This window comes from Delphinus delphis, chromosome 7, assembly GCF_949987515.2.
Source record: "Delphinus delphis chromosome 7, mDelDel1.2, whole genome shotgun sequence".
Taxonomy (NCBI): domain Eukaryota; kingdom Metazoa; phylum Chordata; class Mammalia; order Artiodactyla; family Delphinidae; genus Delphinus; species Delphinus delphis.
The window spans coordinates 13,943,268-13,961,964 of record NC_082689.1 but is presented as its reverse complement, the minus strand read 5'-3'; the positions used below and the strand labels follow the sequence as shown (position 1 = coordinate 13,961,964).

At 34.7% G+C, this 18,697-nt stretch overlaps 1 protein-coding gene across 2 annotated transcripts in view; it reads right to left on the bottom strand.

Moving 5' to 3' along the window:
- CUL3 (cullin 3) overlaps positions 1-18,697 on the bottom strand; it is a 98,698-nt gene that overhangs the window by 11,609 nt on the left and 68,392 nt on the right. For both annotated transcript variants that reach the window (XM_060016027.2, XM_060016028.1), the window contains 6 exons: positions 18,510-18,680; positions 17,785-17,892; positions 13,317-13,441; positions 12,626-12,722; positions 10,785-10,919; positions 3,012-3,198 (listed from right to left, as the gene is read on the bottom strand). In XM_060016027.2, coding sequence (XP_059872010.1) covers positions 3,012-3,198; positions 10,785-10,919; positions 12,626-12,722; positions 13,317-13,441; positions 17,785-17,892; positions 18,510-18,680 — 823 coding nt within the window. The remainder of the gene's footprint in view (positions 1-3,011; positions 3,199-10,784; positions 10,920-12,625; positions 12,723-13,316; positions 13,442-17,784; positions 17,893-18,509; positions 18,681-18,697) is intronic.

The following is an 18,697-nucleotide window of genomic DNA, read 5'->3' as shown; positions in this document are numbered from 1 at the left end:
AAAGCTACAATGAGGTATCACCTCATGTTGGTCAGAATGGCCGTTATCAAAAAATCTAGAAATAATAAATGCTGGAAAGGGTGTGGTGAAAAGGGAACTCTCCTGCACTGTTGGTGGGAATGTAAACTGATACAACCACTGTGGAAAACAGTATGGAGGTTCCTTAAAAAACTAAAACTAGAATTACCATATGACCCAACAATCTCACTACTGGGCATATACGCTGAGAAAACCATAATTCAAAAAGAGACATGTACCACAATGTTCACTGCAGCGCTATTTACAATAGCCAGGACATGGAACCAATCTATATGTCCAATGACAGATGAATGGATAAAGAAGATGTGGCACTTATATACAATGGAATATTACTCAGCCATAAAAAGAAAACTGGAGTTATTTGTAGTGAGGTGGATGGACCCAGAGTCTGTCACACAGAGTGAAGTAAATCAGAAAGAGAAAAACAAATATATATTAACACATATATGTGGAATCTAAAAAAAAGAGGTAGACATAGAAAATGGACTTGAGGACATGGGGTGGGAGGGCGACACTGGGGCGAAGTGAGAGTAGCATTGACATACATACACTACCGAATGTAAAATAGTTGGCTGATGGAAAGCAGCTGCATAGAACAGGGAGATGGGCTTGGTGCTTTGCAATGACCTAGAGACGTGGGATAGAGAGGATGGCAGGGTGGCTCAAAAGGGAGGGGATATGGGGACATGGCTAATTCACTTTCTTGTGCAACAGAAAGTAACACAGTATTGTAAAGCAATTATACTCAAATAAAGAACTATTTAAAAAATATTTTAAAAAATGCTGTAGGAAACATATACATATATGAAGGGAGAGAGGGAGAGCACAAGGGTGGAAATAAGGGTGCTTGAGCAAATGTGGCAAAGTTTTAACGATTATCTATTAGAGCATTTTTCACTTTTCCTGCAGATGTGAAAATATATAAAATAAAATGGTGGAGGGAAAAAAACTTTTTAACAATCCACTTGGTTCATCTAAATCTGGTCACCTAAATTAATATACTCCAAGATAAATGGGAAGATTGTGGTGATACACACTGAATTATGATGTTTTTAAAAATGTGAGGGCAGGAGCTCACTCCCAGAGCCTAGCACAATACTCTCTGCATTTAAGAAGAGCATAACAAGGGTATGTGCTGTGTAAGTGGGTACCTAAGTATCTAGATGTATTAGGAGGAAAGGGACAGAGAAGGTGAGTGCTGGTGGTGGGGAAGGCTGTCAACTATAGAAATCACTGTAAAATACAACGAATCTAATTCTTTTCAAAGGTTGTGTTATTTGAGTAAATGCTTTTCAGTTTTTGCTTGAATGTCTATTACTGACCACAGTAAAAAGCAGCAAAAGTAGGTAAGATCAGCCTCTCTGAATATTTGATTACGAGCCTGAGTACTTTCTCAAAAAGGCAAACATGTATTTTGACAACTTTAAAAACACTATGTGGTCACAATACTTATCACCAGAGAGAAAATTTTAACTTCTACAAAATATCAGTAAGAGCCAAGATAATCTAAGCACCATTTCAAAATGAAAAACATTTTTCTTTACAGAATTTTACAGCTGAAAAGAACTTTAAAAGGTCATCGAGTCAAATTCTTCATCATGTATAACTATATTCCTATTTTAATCAGATCTAAAATACTATACACACACACTTAACACCAAAAATTAACAATCTATGAAGAAGACTATTTTTCTGATAATCACAATAATATCTGACAATATTTGCAGGACACGATGGAATCTTGCATTACAAAGACACTTATTTATTTAGGATAAAGCAGGGTGAGGCTGGGTATTTCAGATATGTATCACCATATATCCTCCAAATCTGAAATTCAAGTAAGTCCTGATATCCAAAACCCATTTCTGCCCAAAACTACAGTCATATGTCTTGTACTGGGAGAAGAAGAAATTTTATTCCATGACCCTCCTTAGCACAGTTCTGTTTTATTTTTAATATACATGTGTCCCAAATATATGGATCAATTTTGGTGATGAAGATAAGATACAATGATAAGGTTTGCAATGATGGGACAAAGTAGTCAAGTCTGTAAAGAGAGACCACTCTGCTTTGAAAAGAATATCCAATTAGGGTCAAAAAGAAAAACAAAAGTATATTAAAATGTTCTTGAATCAATATATTCTGGCAATCAATTGTATATTTAACATTAAAATAATTTTAAAAAGACTATCTTTTATTAATATATAATGTAAAACCATTTTCAAATCAGAAAATTGTAGTCATTTAAAAAGTTAATCTTACAGTACAGACGTATTAGCTGTAATGGATAAACTAGCACTGGGAAGCTTACCTAATACTAGTTTTGAAACCAGGTAGCAAGCTACATTAGAGTTTTAAAAATCAGCAAAGGTAAAGTGCCTTTTTTCCTCCTTAAATGCATAGAAAATATACACCTTACATTGCTAAATATACAATAAGTAGGACGTTTACCATCAACCTAAAAAAAAGCTGTACCAAAATCTGTTCACAACAGGGTCATCACTGGTTTTAAGTTAGAGAGAGAATATGGGTTTTAAAATTTTGAAACTTAGAAAGTATTTATCAAATATAAATAGTTGCATTTAAAGATTAAATTTTAAATAGGTAACTCCCAATTTTGAGAAATTTGTAAATGCTTTAAAATAGACATCAATGACTATCAGTTAACCAGTTAAAAACAATTATAAATACTAATACGTTCATAAAATTATATTTCACTTGTAGAAAACCATATGGAAATAAATACTTGTTCACATTATGAATGACTTTTTTAAATGCTTACTGTACTTGGATTCAACTGCATTTTGACAGGAATACATATCAATAAAAGTGCTTTATTTCTTAAGCCTATATGTCATGCAGCACCAGAAAAGCATTACTTTTTAAAAAATAGAAATCCAACAATTAAGAATTTTTTTAGAAAGAAGAAATATATATAATTTTTTTAGAGAGAAAAATATAATTCCAGATACCTGTTTGAATCTTGACTCTGTGTAGTTTGGATGTGAACTGATCATTAACTGTAAATATGTGACCATTTTCTATTTCCTTTGACTTGGGTTCCTTTGTGAGAACCCGCTGTGTTGGTTTACCACAGGCGAGGGACTGCAGGGCTCTAACAAGTTCTCTTTCAGGGATATCTGTCTCTTGTTGGATTTCCTGAAATTTCATCAGATTAACATAATTAGATTTTTTGAAAGATTAATTAGTAAGTAAAATTGACGAAGCAGTAATTAGAGAGGTAATTCCATTAAATAATTTACAACAAAGAACTTCCTGACTATTATGACTCTAAAATCTCACTTATTTGAACAAATTAGAGAAAAAGGTAGTTCAAATTACAAAATACTGAGAAGACATGTACTTTTTGTTTCAGAGATATAAAGCGTAGTCTAAGAATGTCATCCAGCAGAGATTATTAAGGGACCTGCTTTAATATTTAGGTAAAAAACAAAGTGTTAATCAACATATGATTGCTAATTTTATAAATACTCTACAATCATCCTCTCAAGTTTACCCATACTACTCTTTTGCTTAGCAACTTCTTTCCTAGAAATAATCAAAGTAAGAGTGACCTAAGGTCTTCCATCATACTACCAAAATTTACAATCCAAGTTGACCATTTTTACTGCCTGTATAATCAAATTAAGAAAAAATTTTTTAAAATACTTGGTAATTAATACTAAATATGAAAAGCAACATGAAATATGTTTTGAAGTGCAGGTGATAATTTTTGCTACATTATTATGGTATGAATAAAATGTAATACTGAAAAAAAAAGCAGTTCAGGAAAGAGTGAATCTGTAACTTTTAAATTATATTCTTTTTTTTTTTTTTTTTTTTTTTGTGGTACGCGGGCCTCTCACTGTTGTGGCCTCTCCCGTGGCGGAGCACAGGCTCTGGACATGCAGGCCCAGCGGCCATGGCTCACAGGCCCAGCTGCTCCGCGGCATGTGGGATCTTCCCAGACTGGGGCACGAACCCGTGTCCCCTGCATCGGCAGGCGGACTCAACCACTGCGCCACCAGGGAAGCCCTCATTATATTCTTTTTATGTCAATGGGACAGTAAGAGAATTGTACATGTATATGATTTAGTCCCTTCACATCTACAGTACTGTATGGTGCAGCAAATCTTCGTATTAGGATACATCATTTTGATTCACATTGTATAAAGATGTTTTTTTCTCAAAAGGAGCTTAGGAAGAGTGGGTATAAAGATGGTGTTATTCAGAGTATGTAACTGATCTGGAGAGAGTTGTTCTCCCTTTCACAAGTCTCTGAAGAACAGTTTAGGCTTTTCTAAAGGACTGTCAGGTAAGTGAAACTGAAAGAAATGTGACCTTTAGTGATGACGATGCATATTCCCTTGCTTCAAATGATCTCAGCATGTCTACATACTTTAGACATATAAATGTTAATCCCACCATATTAAATAGGTGCTACTAATAATTAGAATGTTAACTGTAATTATTATGTACATGATAAAAGTGACTTATTTACATGTATTATTGTTTAACCATAGTCAAAGAACCGGAAATACCTTCTTAGGTGGTATTTTAACAACTACAGATCATTCCTAGAGGTAGCTACAGATCTTATTCAAATTACAACGGCGTTATATCCTAATAAACTCATAGTACTGAATAAGCTGAAAATGCATTTAATGCGCGTAACCTACTGAACATCCTAGCTGAGCCTAGCCTACCTTAAACATGCTCAGAACACGTACCTTAGCCTATAGTTGGGCAAAATCATCTAACACAAAGCCTATTTTTTATAATGGTGTTGAATATCTCATGTAATTATTGAATACTGTACTGAAAGTAAAAAATCAGAATGGTTGTATGGGTACAGAACGGTGATAAGTGTATCAGTTGTTTACTCTTGTGATCACCTAGCTGAGAGCTGCAGCTTGCTGATCCCAGCCTGGGAAAAGATCAAAATTCAAAGTACAGCCTCAACCGAATGCGTACTGCTTTGTGCCATCATAAAGTTGAAAAATCTTAAGTCAAACCACCATAAGTCAGGAAATGTCTGTACTGCAATTCAATGTTCATCCTTCTATATCATTTTTAAAAATACATCTACATACACACATATACACACACACACACATATGAATACAAATACACATATACATGTATGTACAGTAACATACTTACCTGTACACTAGTATCAGTGTTAAATATAAACAGGATCACACCATATGAATTCTTCCATTAATTTCTTGATGATTTTGCATGTTTGCATAACGACATTAAAGCTACAGGAATTCCATAGTACTGCTCTATCACAATATGGAGATTGAGATGGTATCCAATTTTGTGATGGAGCGTGCATTTCTGCCTGAGTACAAGAGTTAGGTTTCTGAAGCAGATTTCTAGAAATGTACTTGTTTCCTCAGAGTTATAAAGATTTTACAGACAGTGACAAACTGCCTTTCAAGTTTCTTAACTATTTAACTTCACAGCAGTTTCAAGTATTCATTCTCTCTACCTTCAAACAGAGAACTGGCTTTTTCTTTTGCCTATCTATTGGGCTAAAAATGTTATCTCATTATTTTAATTTGTACTTCTATAACCAATAGGAGAAAAAACCATCTTTTTATGTTTACAAGATATCTGTAACTCTTCTTCTGTGCTCTATCTATTCGTATTCCTTCCACGTTTTTCTATTCAACTGTTTTTGTATTGATTTACTGGTGCTCTTTATGTATTACAGTTTTCAATACTCTTACTTGCTGTAAATAATTTCTCCTAGACTCTTTTTTTTTTTTTTTTTTTGGGGGCGGGTATGCGGGCCTCTCACTGTTGTGGCCTCTCCCGCTGTGGAGCACAGGCTCCGGACGCGCAGGCTCAGCAGCCATGGCTCATGGGCCTAGTTGCTCCGCGGCATGTGGCATTTTCCCGGACCAGGGCACGAACCCATGTCCCCTGCATTGGCAGGCGGACTCTCAACCACTGCGCCACCAGGGAGGCCCTCTCCTAGACTCTTTATCTTCTCTTTTAACTTATTTCAGCATTTGCATGTTTTATTACTTTTTACTTGGTTAAATCTGTCAGTCTTTTTCTTTGTGGTTTATGTAACAGGCTTGAAAAAAGGCCTTACTTATATCACGCTTATCAAAATATTGTTTTTTTCTATTACATTTATAGATTTGTACTTACATCTACCTGGAATTTGATTTTACATTTGATATGACATATGGAACTAAGTTCGCCATACTATTCTCCTTCCATTCCCACAAATGAAGTAGCAGTTTTTTAAATTTAGTTTATTAGAAATAGTAAATATATCGCATTCCAAAAACCTCTCTATATACTCATCTGTTTCTGGACTATTTTGTTCAAATGATCTATTTGTTTACACATGTTAAAAACAATTTTAACTTTGAGGTATGTCTGGGTATTAAGACATACTCCTTTCCCTCTTACTGGGCCTTCCCATCTCCCAAATCCCTGCCCCTCTTTGCCTATTCTTGTGCATTTTCTTGCCCAGATGAACTCTGGGATCAGCCTGTCAAGTTTCACAGAAAAGAAATCTTCCGCAGATTTGGACTGACATTTCACTGAATTTATAGGTGACTTAAAAAAAAAAAAAAGTCCTTTATAACACATAGCTTTCCCTTTCAGGTACATTTACCCTTCCATATTCTTTTCTTTTATTGCCTTTTTCGATTAAGTCTTCTACTTTTTGGGTTAGAATGATTCCTAGAAAGATTATGATTCTTATTAAAACATCCTTTTTCTCATGTCATTTTCAGATTAATTCTGATGTAGAGAAAAGTTGACTTACAGTAAGTATGATTTATAGAAAAACTTTTCAACCAAACTCTCATTTCTCAGTTGATTATTACAGCTGACAATCATACTGTCGACAAACTTTGTCAACTCCTGATATTTATAAATTTCATTCCTTTTTCTTTCCTAGTGTGTTAATTAGGACCTGCCAGAACAAGGCTGGATAGCAGTAGTAAAGGCAGGTATCCTAAATTTTTCCTAACCTTAATGGGAAGGTGTCTAACATTTTACTACTAATTACTGTTTGCTTAGGTCTCTCATTTAAAGCTTAGGTCTCTCATTAGATACACCCATATGCCATTAGGCATTTCATTCTATTCTTAGGTGGCTAAGAGTCCCCCATCTGGAAATAAGAAGTGGGGACTGACTCTTCTCATGTGCTTTTTGCACATTTGTGGAAATCATTGATTTTCTCCTTGAAATGATGTCTGGTAATATAGCAGGTGATCAGTTAATTTTATTATTATTATAAAATCTCAGTAACTATCTGTTAACAAATTCCTTCTTTGTATTCCAGGAATAAACCCTGTTTGGACAGACTGAATTATTATTTCAATAGACTGCTGAATATAACTTGCTAATAATATTTTACTTAAGATTTGTGTATTTATTTTGAATAACCTATAGCTTCCCTTTCTTTTTTGTATTTTCCTTGTTCAGTTTTAGTAATAAGGTTATGCCAGCCTCAGATATTTCCCAAGAACAATTTGTGTATTTTGCTTTCTGAGTTTAAAGTTCCCTGTATAGCTTTCAATTTTAATTTGCTAATTGTGTTATTCAAATCTTCTATATCCCTCTTTTTTATCATATAGTCAATCAGTACACTTGTGAGGGATTTCTGTAACTGTGGAATTGTCTATTTCTCCTTGTACTTCCAACCATTTTCCTTCATATATTGTTATGCCACATTACTGACTGACATAAGTTCTCGATGAAATATCAATTACCACTGCTGTTTAATGGTTTTCTATTCAAATTCTGTCTGACATTAATTTTGCTACTGTCTACAATTAGCTTTTATATTTCAGACTCATTCTCAGAAATTTTTGAAAAGTATAATAAAGAACATTCAGAAAAATGTATTAATATCCATACCTCTTTCAAAAATTAAATGCTATTACTAAAAATCTAAGGTACAGATTACCACTATATGTATTTCCGTATTTTAGCTGTTCTAAATCACAATACGGACTTCATTCCAAAAACTATATAAAAAGAGGAAAAAGCCTGAGTAGCCTGATTACTATGGATTAAATGTGACACTCCAATAAATGTCACCTTTCGTAGGCAGTTTCCAAGATGGCCCACAATGATCCTGGTATGTTTTAACCTTGTGTGGTCCCCTCACTGCACCAGGGCTGACTTGAGTGACCAACAAAATAAGGAAGTGACGATACATGACTTCCAAGGCTGGGTCATAAAGGCACTGCAGGTTCTTCCTGGGTCTCTTGGATCGCTTGCTCTAGGGAAAGTTAGCCACCAGGAGGCAAGGACAATCAAACAGCCATGTTTGGTAAAGCCCATGTGGAGAGAAACTAAGACCTCTTACCAACAGCCAAAACAAACTTGCCAGCCACGTGGAAGAAGGCGCATACCGATAGCATTTTCCAGCCCTAGACAAACATTAGACAACTGAAGCCCCAGCTGACATCTTAAACTCACGAACGAGTCCAAGCCAGAACCACCCAGAAAGCCCCTCCTGAATCCCCAACCCACAGATACCACGAAAGATAATAAACTGTTAGTGGTTGTTTTAAAACATGAATTTGAGACCTGTTGTGTAGCATTAAATAATGAATACACCATCTTACTGAACTTATAAAGAAAGAATATTCAAAGATAAGAGATCAGCTTCCTTTAGTAATTCCTATAGTTAAATACTTTTAACTGTCTCCTCTAATTTGTGGCAATTTCTGTAAAAGAGATGTCTAACAAAACTTATGCGGCAGACTGACTACAAGCACATAGTGTGAGTAAAGACAAAAAACTTCATGTGCCTTTTCACTATTCCCTGGTTTGAGATGCAAGCAGCCAGAAGGTTTTGGAGCCATAGGAATGGCATTTTACATACGCCACTTATGCTCAGGCTTCTGGTTTGTGACTTAGCTAAAATTTAAAATATTACAGGAATTTTCTACTTAATTTTACCTTCTACCTAAATCACTGCTCACTAGCCTCACTGATCGCAAGCTGACTGGGACGAGAAAAGGAAGCTTGAACCACTAAAATTACTAGCAATTCCAATAATGGCTTAAGAAAATCAATTTATGTTTTTGTTTATCCCACTATTTTTGCCAGCTCTTTATAAAGTAGGACTCTGAAAACCAACTGCAGCATTTATCAAGTAGCTTATTTTGTTTAAAATACATTATCCATGAGAACAGCAGATTAAAACATCCAAGCTGTTAAAGATAATTCAATTCCACCTGTCTGACAAGGCTTACAATATTTGGGTAAGGTAGTCAATACTTACTTAATCAATATTCTTTAGAACTCAATCACATTTAACTTGTGCTTGAAACTTAAAGTTATTCCCTAGGTAAAACACGCCTGGAAATTTATAAGAGCAAAACCTCTTGGCTTAGCCACTGACCTAAAAATAAAACACTTACGTTTCAAAATATTTCCTTGAGGTACATCACATAAAAACAGTCATCTCTTAACTACTTATCATCATCACAAAAAGGGAATATGGAGATGAGTATTAAAATAGGCCTAGAATTTAATCTTGCTCTTCATTTCAAACTTCAACTTATTTCTTCCTATATTCATTCACCTATGTCTGAGAATTGATTTTCAGTTAAGTATAAATATGGCTATAATTCTACAGCTTTTTAAAATATTCATTCCTTATCTTTAAACTTACTAAAAATCACATGATCTTCATTTCAACTCCAACCTACTCATCAAAGGTATGGGAAAAGACTAAATGAATTTAATTCAATCAAATCATGACTTAATGGGAGAAATAAAAAGTATATTATAATATATATACTCTAAGAAAAAAAAAGAAAGTTGACACTATCAAAATAGTGTAAAATTAGCATAAGGATAGACATAGAAATTAATGAAATAGATCAGAGTGTGCAGAAATAGACCCACATACATATGGTCAACTGAATTTTTTTTTTTTTTTAAATAAAGGGCTCAAAGTAATTCAAAGGGAAAAGACTAGTGTTTTGGACAAATGATGCTGAAATGAACAACTGAATACCTATGTGTGGGGAGGAAATAATTCTTAATCCTTACCTCTAACCATACCAAAAAAATTAACTTGAAATTGATCACAGGCCTAAATGTAAAAGCTAAAACTATAAATCACTTAGAAGAAAATCTTTGCAAACTTGGGATAGCCAATAATTTCTTAGATAGGATATCAAAAGCATGAACCATAAACATAAAAAAGTGGCCACTGGACTTCGTCAATATTAAAAAGTTCTGCTCTTCAGAATATAACATTAAGAAAATGAAAAGTCAAGTGACAGACTGTGAGAAAATATTCACAGAACATAGATTTGATTTGATGAAGGATTTGTATCCAGAATTTGTAAAGAACTTTTAAAAAACCCGATAAAGATATGAACAAAGAATTCACCAAACAAGACATATAAGTGGCATATGAACAAATAAAAAATGCTCAATGTCATTATTAGTCAAGGAAAGAAATTAAATCCACAATGTATACGTACAATTACACACCAGCTAAAATGGCTAAAATTTAAAAGACAATACTAAATTTTGGAGAGGATGTGGGGCAACTAGAACTCTCCTACACTTGCTGGCAGTAATGTAAAATGGTAAAAATCACTTCGGGATGCAGTTTGGCAACTTCTTTAAAAAGTTAAACATACAGCTCTATTCACTACAGTCTAGATCTGAGAACAACCCAAATGCCGGGTGAGAATCAGAAACAATTGGTTAAAATTCACATAACCAGCCCATACCTCAAATGTGTATTTTTCTCTATTATTGAAGAGCATTAATATGGTCATCTGGAAAGTGGAGACTTGCAATATATGCTTCCGCGTATTAGAGCCAGTTACTTGTGCCCCTCCAACACCAACTTCAGATCCATCTTCCTGTTTAATTTTTTAAATATAAAAATAGAAACAAGATATAATTATCTCCTAGTAACTTTAACAGTATATTTGAAAAATAAGTTCTGTAATGCCCAACCTCCCCTTAACAAAATGATATAAACTCATTCCTATATAAAAAGGAAATGTTATTTTAAAAGTGTACGTGTAAATATGTGTGTATACATACACACAAAGTCTTTATTTAGGACTGTCCCATTTTTTTCCATTATGAACATTTTAATGTATCTGAGCAAGTAATGAGTAATTCCTTATATTTATAACTAAAATTATGTTAACAGTACACAATGGGATAATAATGGACTTATAAGATGCTACTGCCATTATACTACTACCCTAAAGTAGTATTAGGTTTCTTTCTGTGTGGTCTGATCGTGGTAAGAGTTCAAATAATAGCATAGGATGGGAAGAAAACACCTCTGCCATCCTTAAAGCCTATTCCTGCTCTATGATTTAGAAGTACAAAGTAGAAATTCAGTCCTCAATAATTAACATATGAATTATGTTTTTAAAACCTACTGATCAGTTTAATAAAACCTCAAAAGATAACATGATTATTTAGGAAAAAACCCTCTCCTTTAAAACAGAAACAAGAAAGCAATAATTAAAAGCTGAGTTCTTTAGTATGTATCCTTGACCTTCCCACTTACAGTTAAATATATAATAGTGTCAAACATTATTCAACTAACTGAACTCTAAGGACTATTTCCCACTTCATTAAATATAAAAATTAGAACATGTATATAGGCATCTTCAACAATATTAAAAAAAAAAACTTTGGTATTGCAGTGACAAGTAAGATTTTAATTAAAATATTTAATGAAACTGTTACTTGCTGCCAAGATGACAACTTAGGTATTTTAATGTTTTTTAGAAGCTTTTTATTATTTTGCCATTTTAAGCCAAATGACCCTGATTTGATTTATACCAAGCAATGAAGTATATTATTACTCTAAACCTCACAATTTTACATATAAAAAAGCAATTACTTCTTTAAATAAAGGCACTTCTCTAATGTATTTTTTTTTTTTTTTTTTTTTTTTTTGCAGTACGCGGGCCTCTCACTGTTGCGGCCTCTCCCGCTGCAGAGCACAGGCTCCGGACGCGCAGGCCCAGCGGCCACGGCTCACGGGCCCAGCCGCTCCGCGGCACGTGGGATCCTCCCGGACCGGGGCACGAACCCGCGTCCCCCGCATCGGCAGGCGGACCCCCAACCACCGCGCCACCAGGGAAGCCCCTGTACTGTTAATTTTTAAATAATCACTTTAGCAACATTTTGTACATTTCACAAATCTTACGTGTTAGCTTTCCCGGTTTCAATTTATTGGAAATAAGGATTATAGGAGACTGAGAATTTTGAAAAGGAACTCATGGCTTTGTATGCCCTCAAATCCATTATTTTATGCAATATTATCTCAAATCTAATCTTATAAATAAAACATGTAATTATATTATTTATTCCATAAGGAAGGCTACTGGTATAGTCTTCATATTGTCAAATGAAGTTAGCAACTAAGGGAACAGAAATCAATAAATCAAAGCCGAAGTTTCCCTCTTTTTAATATTTGAAACAGGTAAGGAAATAAAAGAAATAAATAATTTATCTAAGTCAAAAAAAATCACAAATCACTTCTGCAGACTAATTTTAAGTTACTTAATAAAAATACCTTCAAACTATTAATATTTACCTTTTTAACTGGTCCATAAAAGGTGGCATTGAGATCTGCAGAACCCATATGATGTTGGAGTGTGAGCTGTCGACCACTGTGTTTGGCTAAGTAAAACCTTCAGCAAATCAAACCATGTTTTTGAGAATCATGTAATTTATATATGTGAAATTATAAACTACCAACCCTTAACAAACATATATGCAAGGGAGACTTTAAAAGCTAAACAAAACCTTAGGAATCAAGTTCAGTTCCAATTTTTTTTTACAGAAAAGAAGCCCTAAATAAGGGGTGGGGGTGGCTGGGTGGGAAACAGACCTAAGAAACTTAGCTAGATAATAAGTGATAAAGGTAGCACACTAAGTACTTTCCACCAGTACATTTATTTGCCCCTGGCTGCTGCTCAGCCACCGCTGTTTATATGACCTCCTTTCTCCACAGTTAACCCAATAAGCAAGTCACCCCAAGCTAGTGTCAGACATCAACAATACAAAATATACTCCTAACCATGCACTAATGCTGAAGAAAGCAGATTGATATTCCTCTGAAAAGTTTATGCAATTCATCCTTACATATTAAATGCATAAAGGATAACATGAGATTTAAAAAATGGAGTATATACCCCTTCAATTGGGGACACTACTGAATGCTCAAATTTATCTAAATTCTGGACAATTTGTACTTAGAAATACAAAGTCTGATCTACATTTACCTTCTGAATATCTCAAAAGCATGTCTTGGTGCTGGTGGGATGTTGCACTTTGGTGTGGCTGACTGAGTGGGCCAATAACCTGTTGTGAGCACCCGAACTGTGAGATCAACACCACCTAAAGATACCTGTGGAAAAGAGAAGAAAATGTTCCCCCTTAATTAGCTAGGATGTGTTATCTGTTCCATACAGACACTGTGTTAGAGTTATCAAAGTAGTTATCTCCATATCCAACATTCAGCAAATAAAACACATCTTCTTAAAAGTTACACTCATCCAATGTTTTCCTAATTTTAACTATCCTGGCACATTTATAATTATTGCTTCAGATGCTGAATTTACAATACTGATCAAAGTTCCTAGCATATGAACAAAGTCTTACTGGTGTCATTGAAAAGTACAGAGATTTTGGTCCTCAAGATTTTTTTCAGATAAAATGTCAAGGGGCCATTATCAGTATCATTTTAGGGAAAATTCTAGAATAATACCTTTCATCTCAGCTTTTAAACATTTTTACCATCTTAACACAGAAACAACACATTTCTAATATCCCAGTCACATTTCAACTATATTGACCATAACCTCCATGCTTTCACATGCAGCTCACATTCTATCCTCTGTCCTCTGCATAGGACACTAGATCCAGTTCTACACAGCAGGTGCTCTATAAGCATTTGCATAATGTTTGACTACCTCTACAAAATATATGCTAGCATTACCATCACAATTAGATATTTTTTCTTTTTAAATAAATTACAATTTTAAGAAAACAAAAATAAAACACATCAACAGAAATTCTAAAGGGGGAAATATCTTTATTTTTAATATTCACAGCTTGTTTTAAACCATTATTCCATTTTTATGTAACCTGGATGATTTAGTGATAGAAATTCTTTAAAGAGAAAAATGAGTTTATAAATATCAAGAAGTATTCCACACTCAGATTTCTTCATAAATATCTAATAAATGATTTACTCTATTTTAAAGAAACTGAATCCAGAAATCTTACATGACACATAGGAGAGATGATCACAGCAGACTCTTAGATGATGAATGGAGAAGGGGCTGAGAACTGTTTGTACACTTGTAATTGGGAAGGGGGTCACAACTTGGTTCAATCCACCCAAGACAATGAAGTCTTTCATCTCTTTTCCCATATCTCCACGTCTTGCTCCCTAATCTTCAAGTCTTTCCTCAAAATGTCGTTTTTTAAAGGAGGCCTTCCTCGACCACTCTTCCTTGCTACAGATTTCCTCTATATCTCCTATCACCAGCTAAGGTGCTATGTAATTACTTATCTTGTTGATCATCCGTCTCCCAGATTGGAAAGTAAGCTCCAACATGGCAGGGATTTTTGTCTATTCTCTGCTGTATAACCAGTGCCTAGAAAAACGCTTGGCACAGAAACAATGAGTTATTTGTTAAATTAAAAAAAAGAAAAAGAGGGCTTTCCTGGTGTCGCAGTAGTTAAGAATCCGCCTGCCAATGCAGGGGGCATGGGTTCGAGTCCTGAGCCGGGAAGATCCCACATGCCAAGGAGCAACTAAGCCCGTGCGCCCCAACTACTGAGCCTGCGCTCTAGAGCCTGTGCTCCACAACAAGAGAAGCCACCGCAATGAGAAGCCCGCACACTGCAACGAAGAGTAGCCCCCCACTCACCACAACTAGAGAAAGCCCGTGCACAGCAACGAAGACCCGATACAGCCAAAAATAAATAAATAAATAAATAAATAAAATAAATTTATTAAAAAAGAAAAAGAAAGAACCTCAAGGAACTATTACTCTAATGGTTTGGACCTTTTCTTTCTACCTCTCTTAGTAATATATATATATATATATATATATTTTGCGGTATGCGGGCCTCTCACTGTTGTGGCCTCTCCTGTTGCGGAGCATAGGCTCTGGACACGCAGGCTCAGCGGCCATGGCTCACGGGCCCAGCGGCTCCGCGGCATGTGGGATCTTCCCGGACCAGGGCACGAACCCGTGTCCCCTGCATCGGCAGGCAGACTCTCAACCACTGTGCCACCAGGGAAGCCCCTCTTAGTAATATTTTTAAACCATTCAGCTTATTTTCCAAGATAGCACATGCCAGGGACAAGTACACAGAAACAGAGGTACCAGAAAAGTCTGTCTGGATGTGATATGATTTGCTGATATAAATAAACAGAAATACGATAGCAAGGTGGTTTTCCTGTTCCTATCCCCATTAAAAAAGTAAAACACAGGAAAGAAATGCACACTTAAATTTCCCTCAGCATAATAAATATGACTTATCTAATAAAATATACAAGTATTTAGCATTTTAAGAAAAGTACTTGTTAATATGACTTCTGAAAGTAAACAGAAGAGTCATTCTCTTGGTATATTTAAACAGGCCAAGAACCTTCAAGAAAGTTACAGAGAATTATCTGAGGATTGATGATGTTTTAAAAGGGTTCCAAGATTTCAGAAAGTTCAAGATTTGTTTTGATTCCTCTGTCACTTTTCATCAAATCTTTCTAATGAAGATTAAGGCTTAGGAGACGTAAAGCTTAAGATCCTTAGTTTAAACAATTACAAAATAGCCAATAACTGCATGCGAATAATGGCCTTACAAAGTGAAAGCTGCAACCAGATTAGCAGATATACAACTTTGAACATCTTGATAAGTACTCTACTTACTGGGATAACAAATTATGAAACAAATATTCCACCATAAAGTGCAGGATATATCTGAATAATCAAAATGAAAGAATAGAAAACGCACAACTTCATAACAATAGAAAATAACAAAAGCAAACAATCTGATGAAATGATCACGTTGAACGATCATTCCCTCTTTTTTTAAAAAGTGCAAGAGAGTGGTCGAGAGTAAATAAAGACCGTAATTTTCTTATCAAAATGCCTTCAACTACCACAGATAAGGTAATTAGACAGCTAAAAAAATAGTAAGGGTTCTGGACCCATCCGGGAACATTCCTTTACATGGTTTCAATACAGCATTTATTCAGACCAGGTTATCTCCTTATAGCTCTTAAATATGTGTAACATTAGTGGAAGAAAAACAAAAAACACAAAAAATGTACCATATGAAAATATGATTTTATCAATGCATTAGACAGAATGAAGCACAAATCCCTGAACAATCTAAAAGAGCAAAACATCTAGGATAATCACATTATTCAGTCCCTGCCCACTCAAATTTCTATTTATCACAGAGTCTATCTTTCCTGCTCTCAGCCTTTCTCCACTGTAAACATCCGAGGCAAATCACACAACTATTTATAACAAAGAGGAAACAGAAGTCCCTCTGAGTCAGAATGTCTTAATATATATAAATGTCCATTTCTACAGAATTAGGTATTTTCACATATTTTGTTTGTGATGAGACCTATGGGACCAGTAGAAGTGATGATCTTATATTTAAATATCAAAGAAAAGACCTCCAATTTTTTTTTAAATGGTTGTGACATGTCTTAATTATGAAGTAGTATACTGTCAGTTGAGAGAGAAAACATTAAAGAAAAAATGTGGAGTTCTCTAAACTTAAAGTTACAGTTGAAAAACAGTTTAAAAAAAAAAGAAGAGAGAAGGGAAAATTCTGAACTTCATTAAACCCCACTGAATCTTCACAACACCCCACTGGACTCCAAGGCCATATAAGTTGCAGCTTACTGCCTTCTGGGAATCACAATACAAAACCACATTTATAACACACTAGCATCAGTGTTTTTATACTCAGTTCACCCTCCACCGACCCTGAGGATGTCAGGCCCATTTATCCTGACATTTCAGATGAATAAGAATACTGACGTACAGGAAAATCAGGTAACAATTCTAAGATAGCACCATCCTGGGGTAAAGTAAAAGGAAGAGCATTAAAACTCAGTAAGCTTGCATAAGCCTGGTATTCTTTCCCTAACCTAAAAACGGTTATAACAGCAGAATCACTATTTATTAAATTTTCAGTATATTCCTTCAAGTGGGGAAGATAAACTAAGTTTTATAAGAATAAGAAAAAATATTTTAAGATTAATAGTTAGAAAAAGAGGTTATATGGGAGAAATAATTTTTAAAGCACTCACAGACAATACATATGTTGTCACTAATGGCATTTAAAGAAATGACATGGGGTGGGGGGAAGGATCAATTGGGAGACTGAGATTGACATATACACACTACTATATATAAAATAGATAACTAATAAGAATCTGCTGCATAGCACAGGGAACTCTACTCAATACTCTGTAATGGCCGATATGGAAAAAGAATCTAAAAAAAAAAAGAGTGGATATACGGTATGTACAACTGATTCACTTTGCTGTACACCTGAAACTAATATAACATTGTAAATCAACTATACTCCATAAAAGTTTTTAAAAAAATAAATAACACCAGCAATTCAGTTATCTGATTGGATGAAAATGCCCATTACAGAAGACTTTACATAAACACATTTACATAAGTAGAAATTAATGAAGAATCTTACCCCAGTGGCCTGTAGATGTTGCCTGAACTCATCCATAGTTGTGTTTGAGATGCTCATATCCCTAAACATTCCTTCCAGTTTTGATGTGAACTGACATCCACATTCAGTCTGTGGAAGAAAAACAAATATACACAAATAAATGATGGATTTTACTATTAGAAAATGTACAAAGAAACTCTTCCATGTTACTGTCATCCTTCCTAAATCTTTCCAATAGTTGTTCTATGTCTGTGGATACCAACTTCAGTGTGATTAAGATTAATCCAAGAATTTTATTTTAAAATGCAAATTCCCAGACTCTCTGAGATTCCCATAAACCTCACTGAAGGCAGTGCTCAGAACTCTTATGTTTTCAGCAAGAAACACTCATATCAGGTGATATGGGTACAAGTAGTCTGTGGACCACACTCTGTGAAACAGAACTATATGGTGATATTCCCTTTATTGTTTCCCTTGTACTAATCCTCCCCCAGATCTCCATGAATGAATGTATCTGCCACACCAAGAGAAATTCCAGCACACTGTCAATGTCCCAGAACTTGAACAAATCTAAGTACAGCCTGCTCAAAAAAATCTAGTTTTATTAATTTAGAGAAATAAGTATTTTAAATCAATCAATTATTTCCCAGTCACATGTTGCTGGTGCTCAATTATGTGATAATCATTAGTGACGTGCACTCCAATCCATCTTTTTTTTTTTCCATTCCATCTTAAATACACCTTACCTTTAACTTAGAAATCATATTTTTTTCAGAGTCATCAGAAACACTTTTATTTGTGAGAAGTCTCCTTGCCAAGTGTTGTTTATAGTAACGTTCAAATACATCTTTTTCTTGCATAAACCTAAAAAGGACCATTGCCTTATCCAATATTGTTTCTACTTCTTGTTCTGTTAGCTGCAAACCATTGAAAA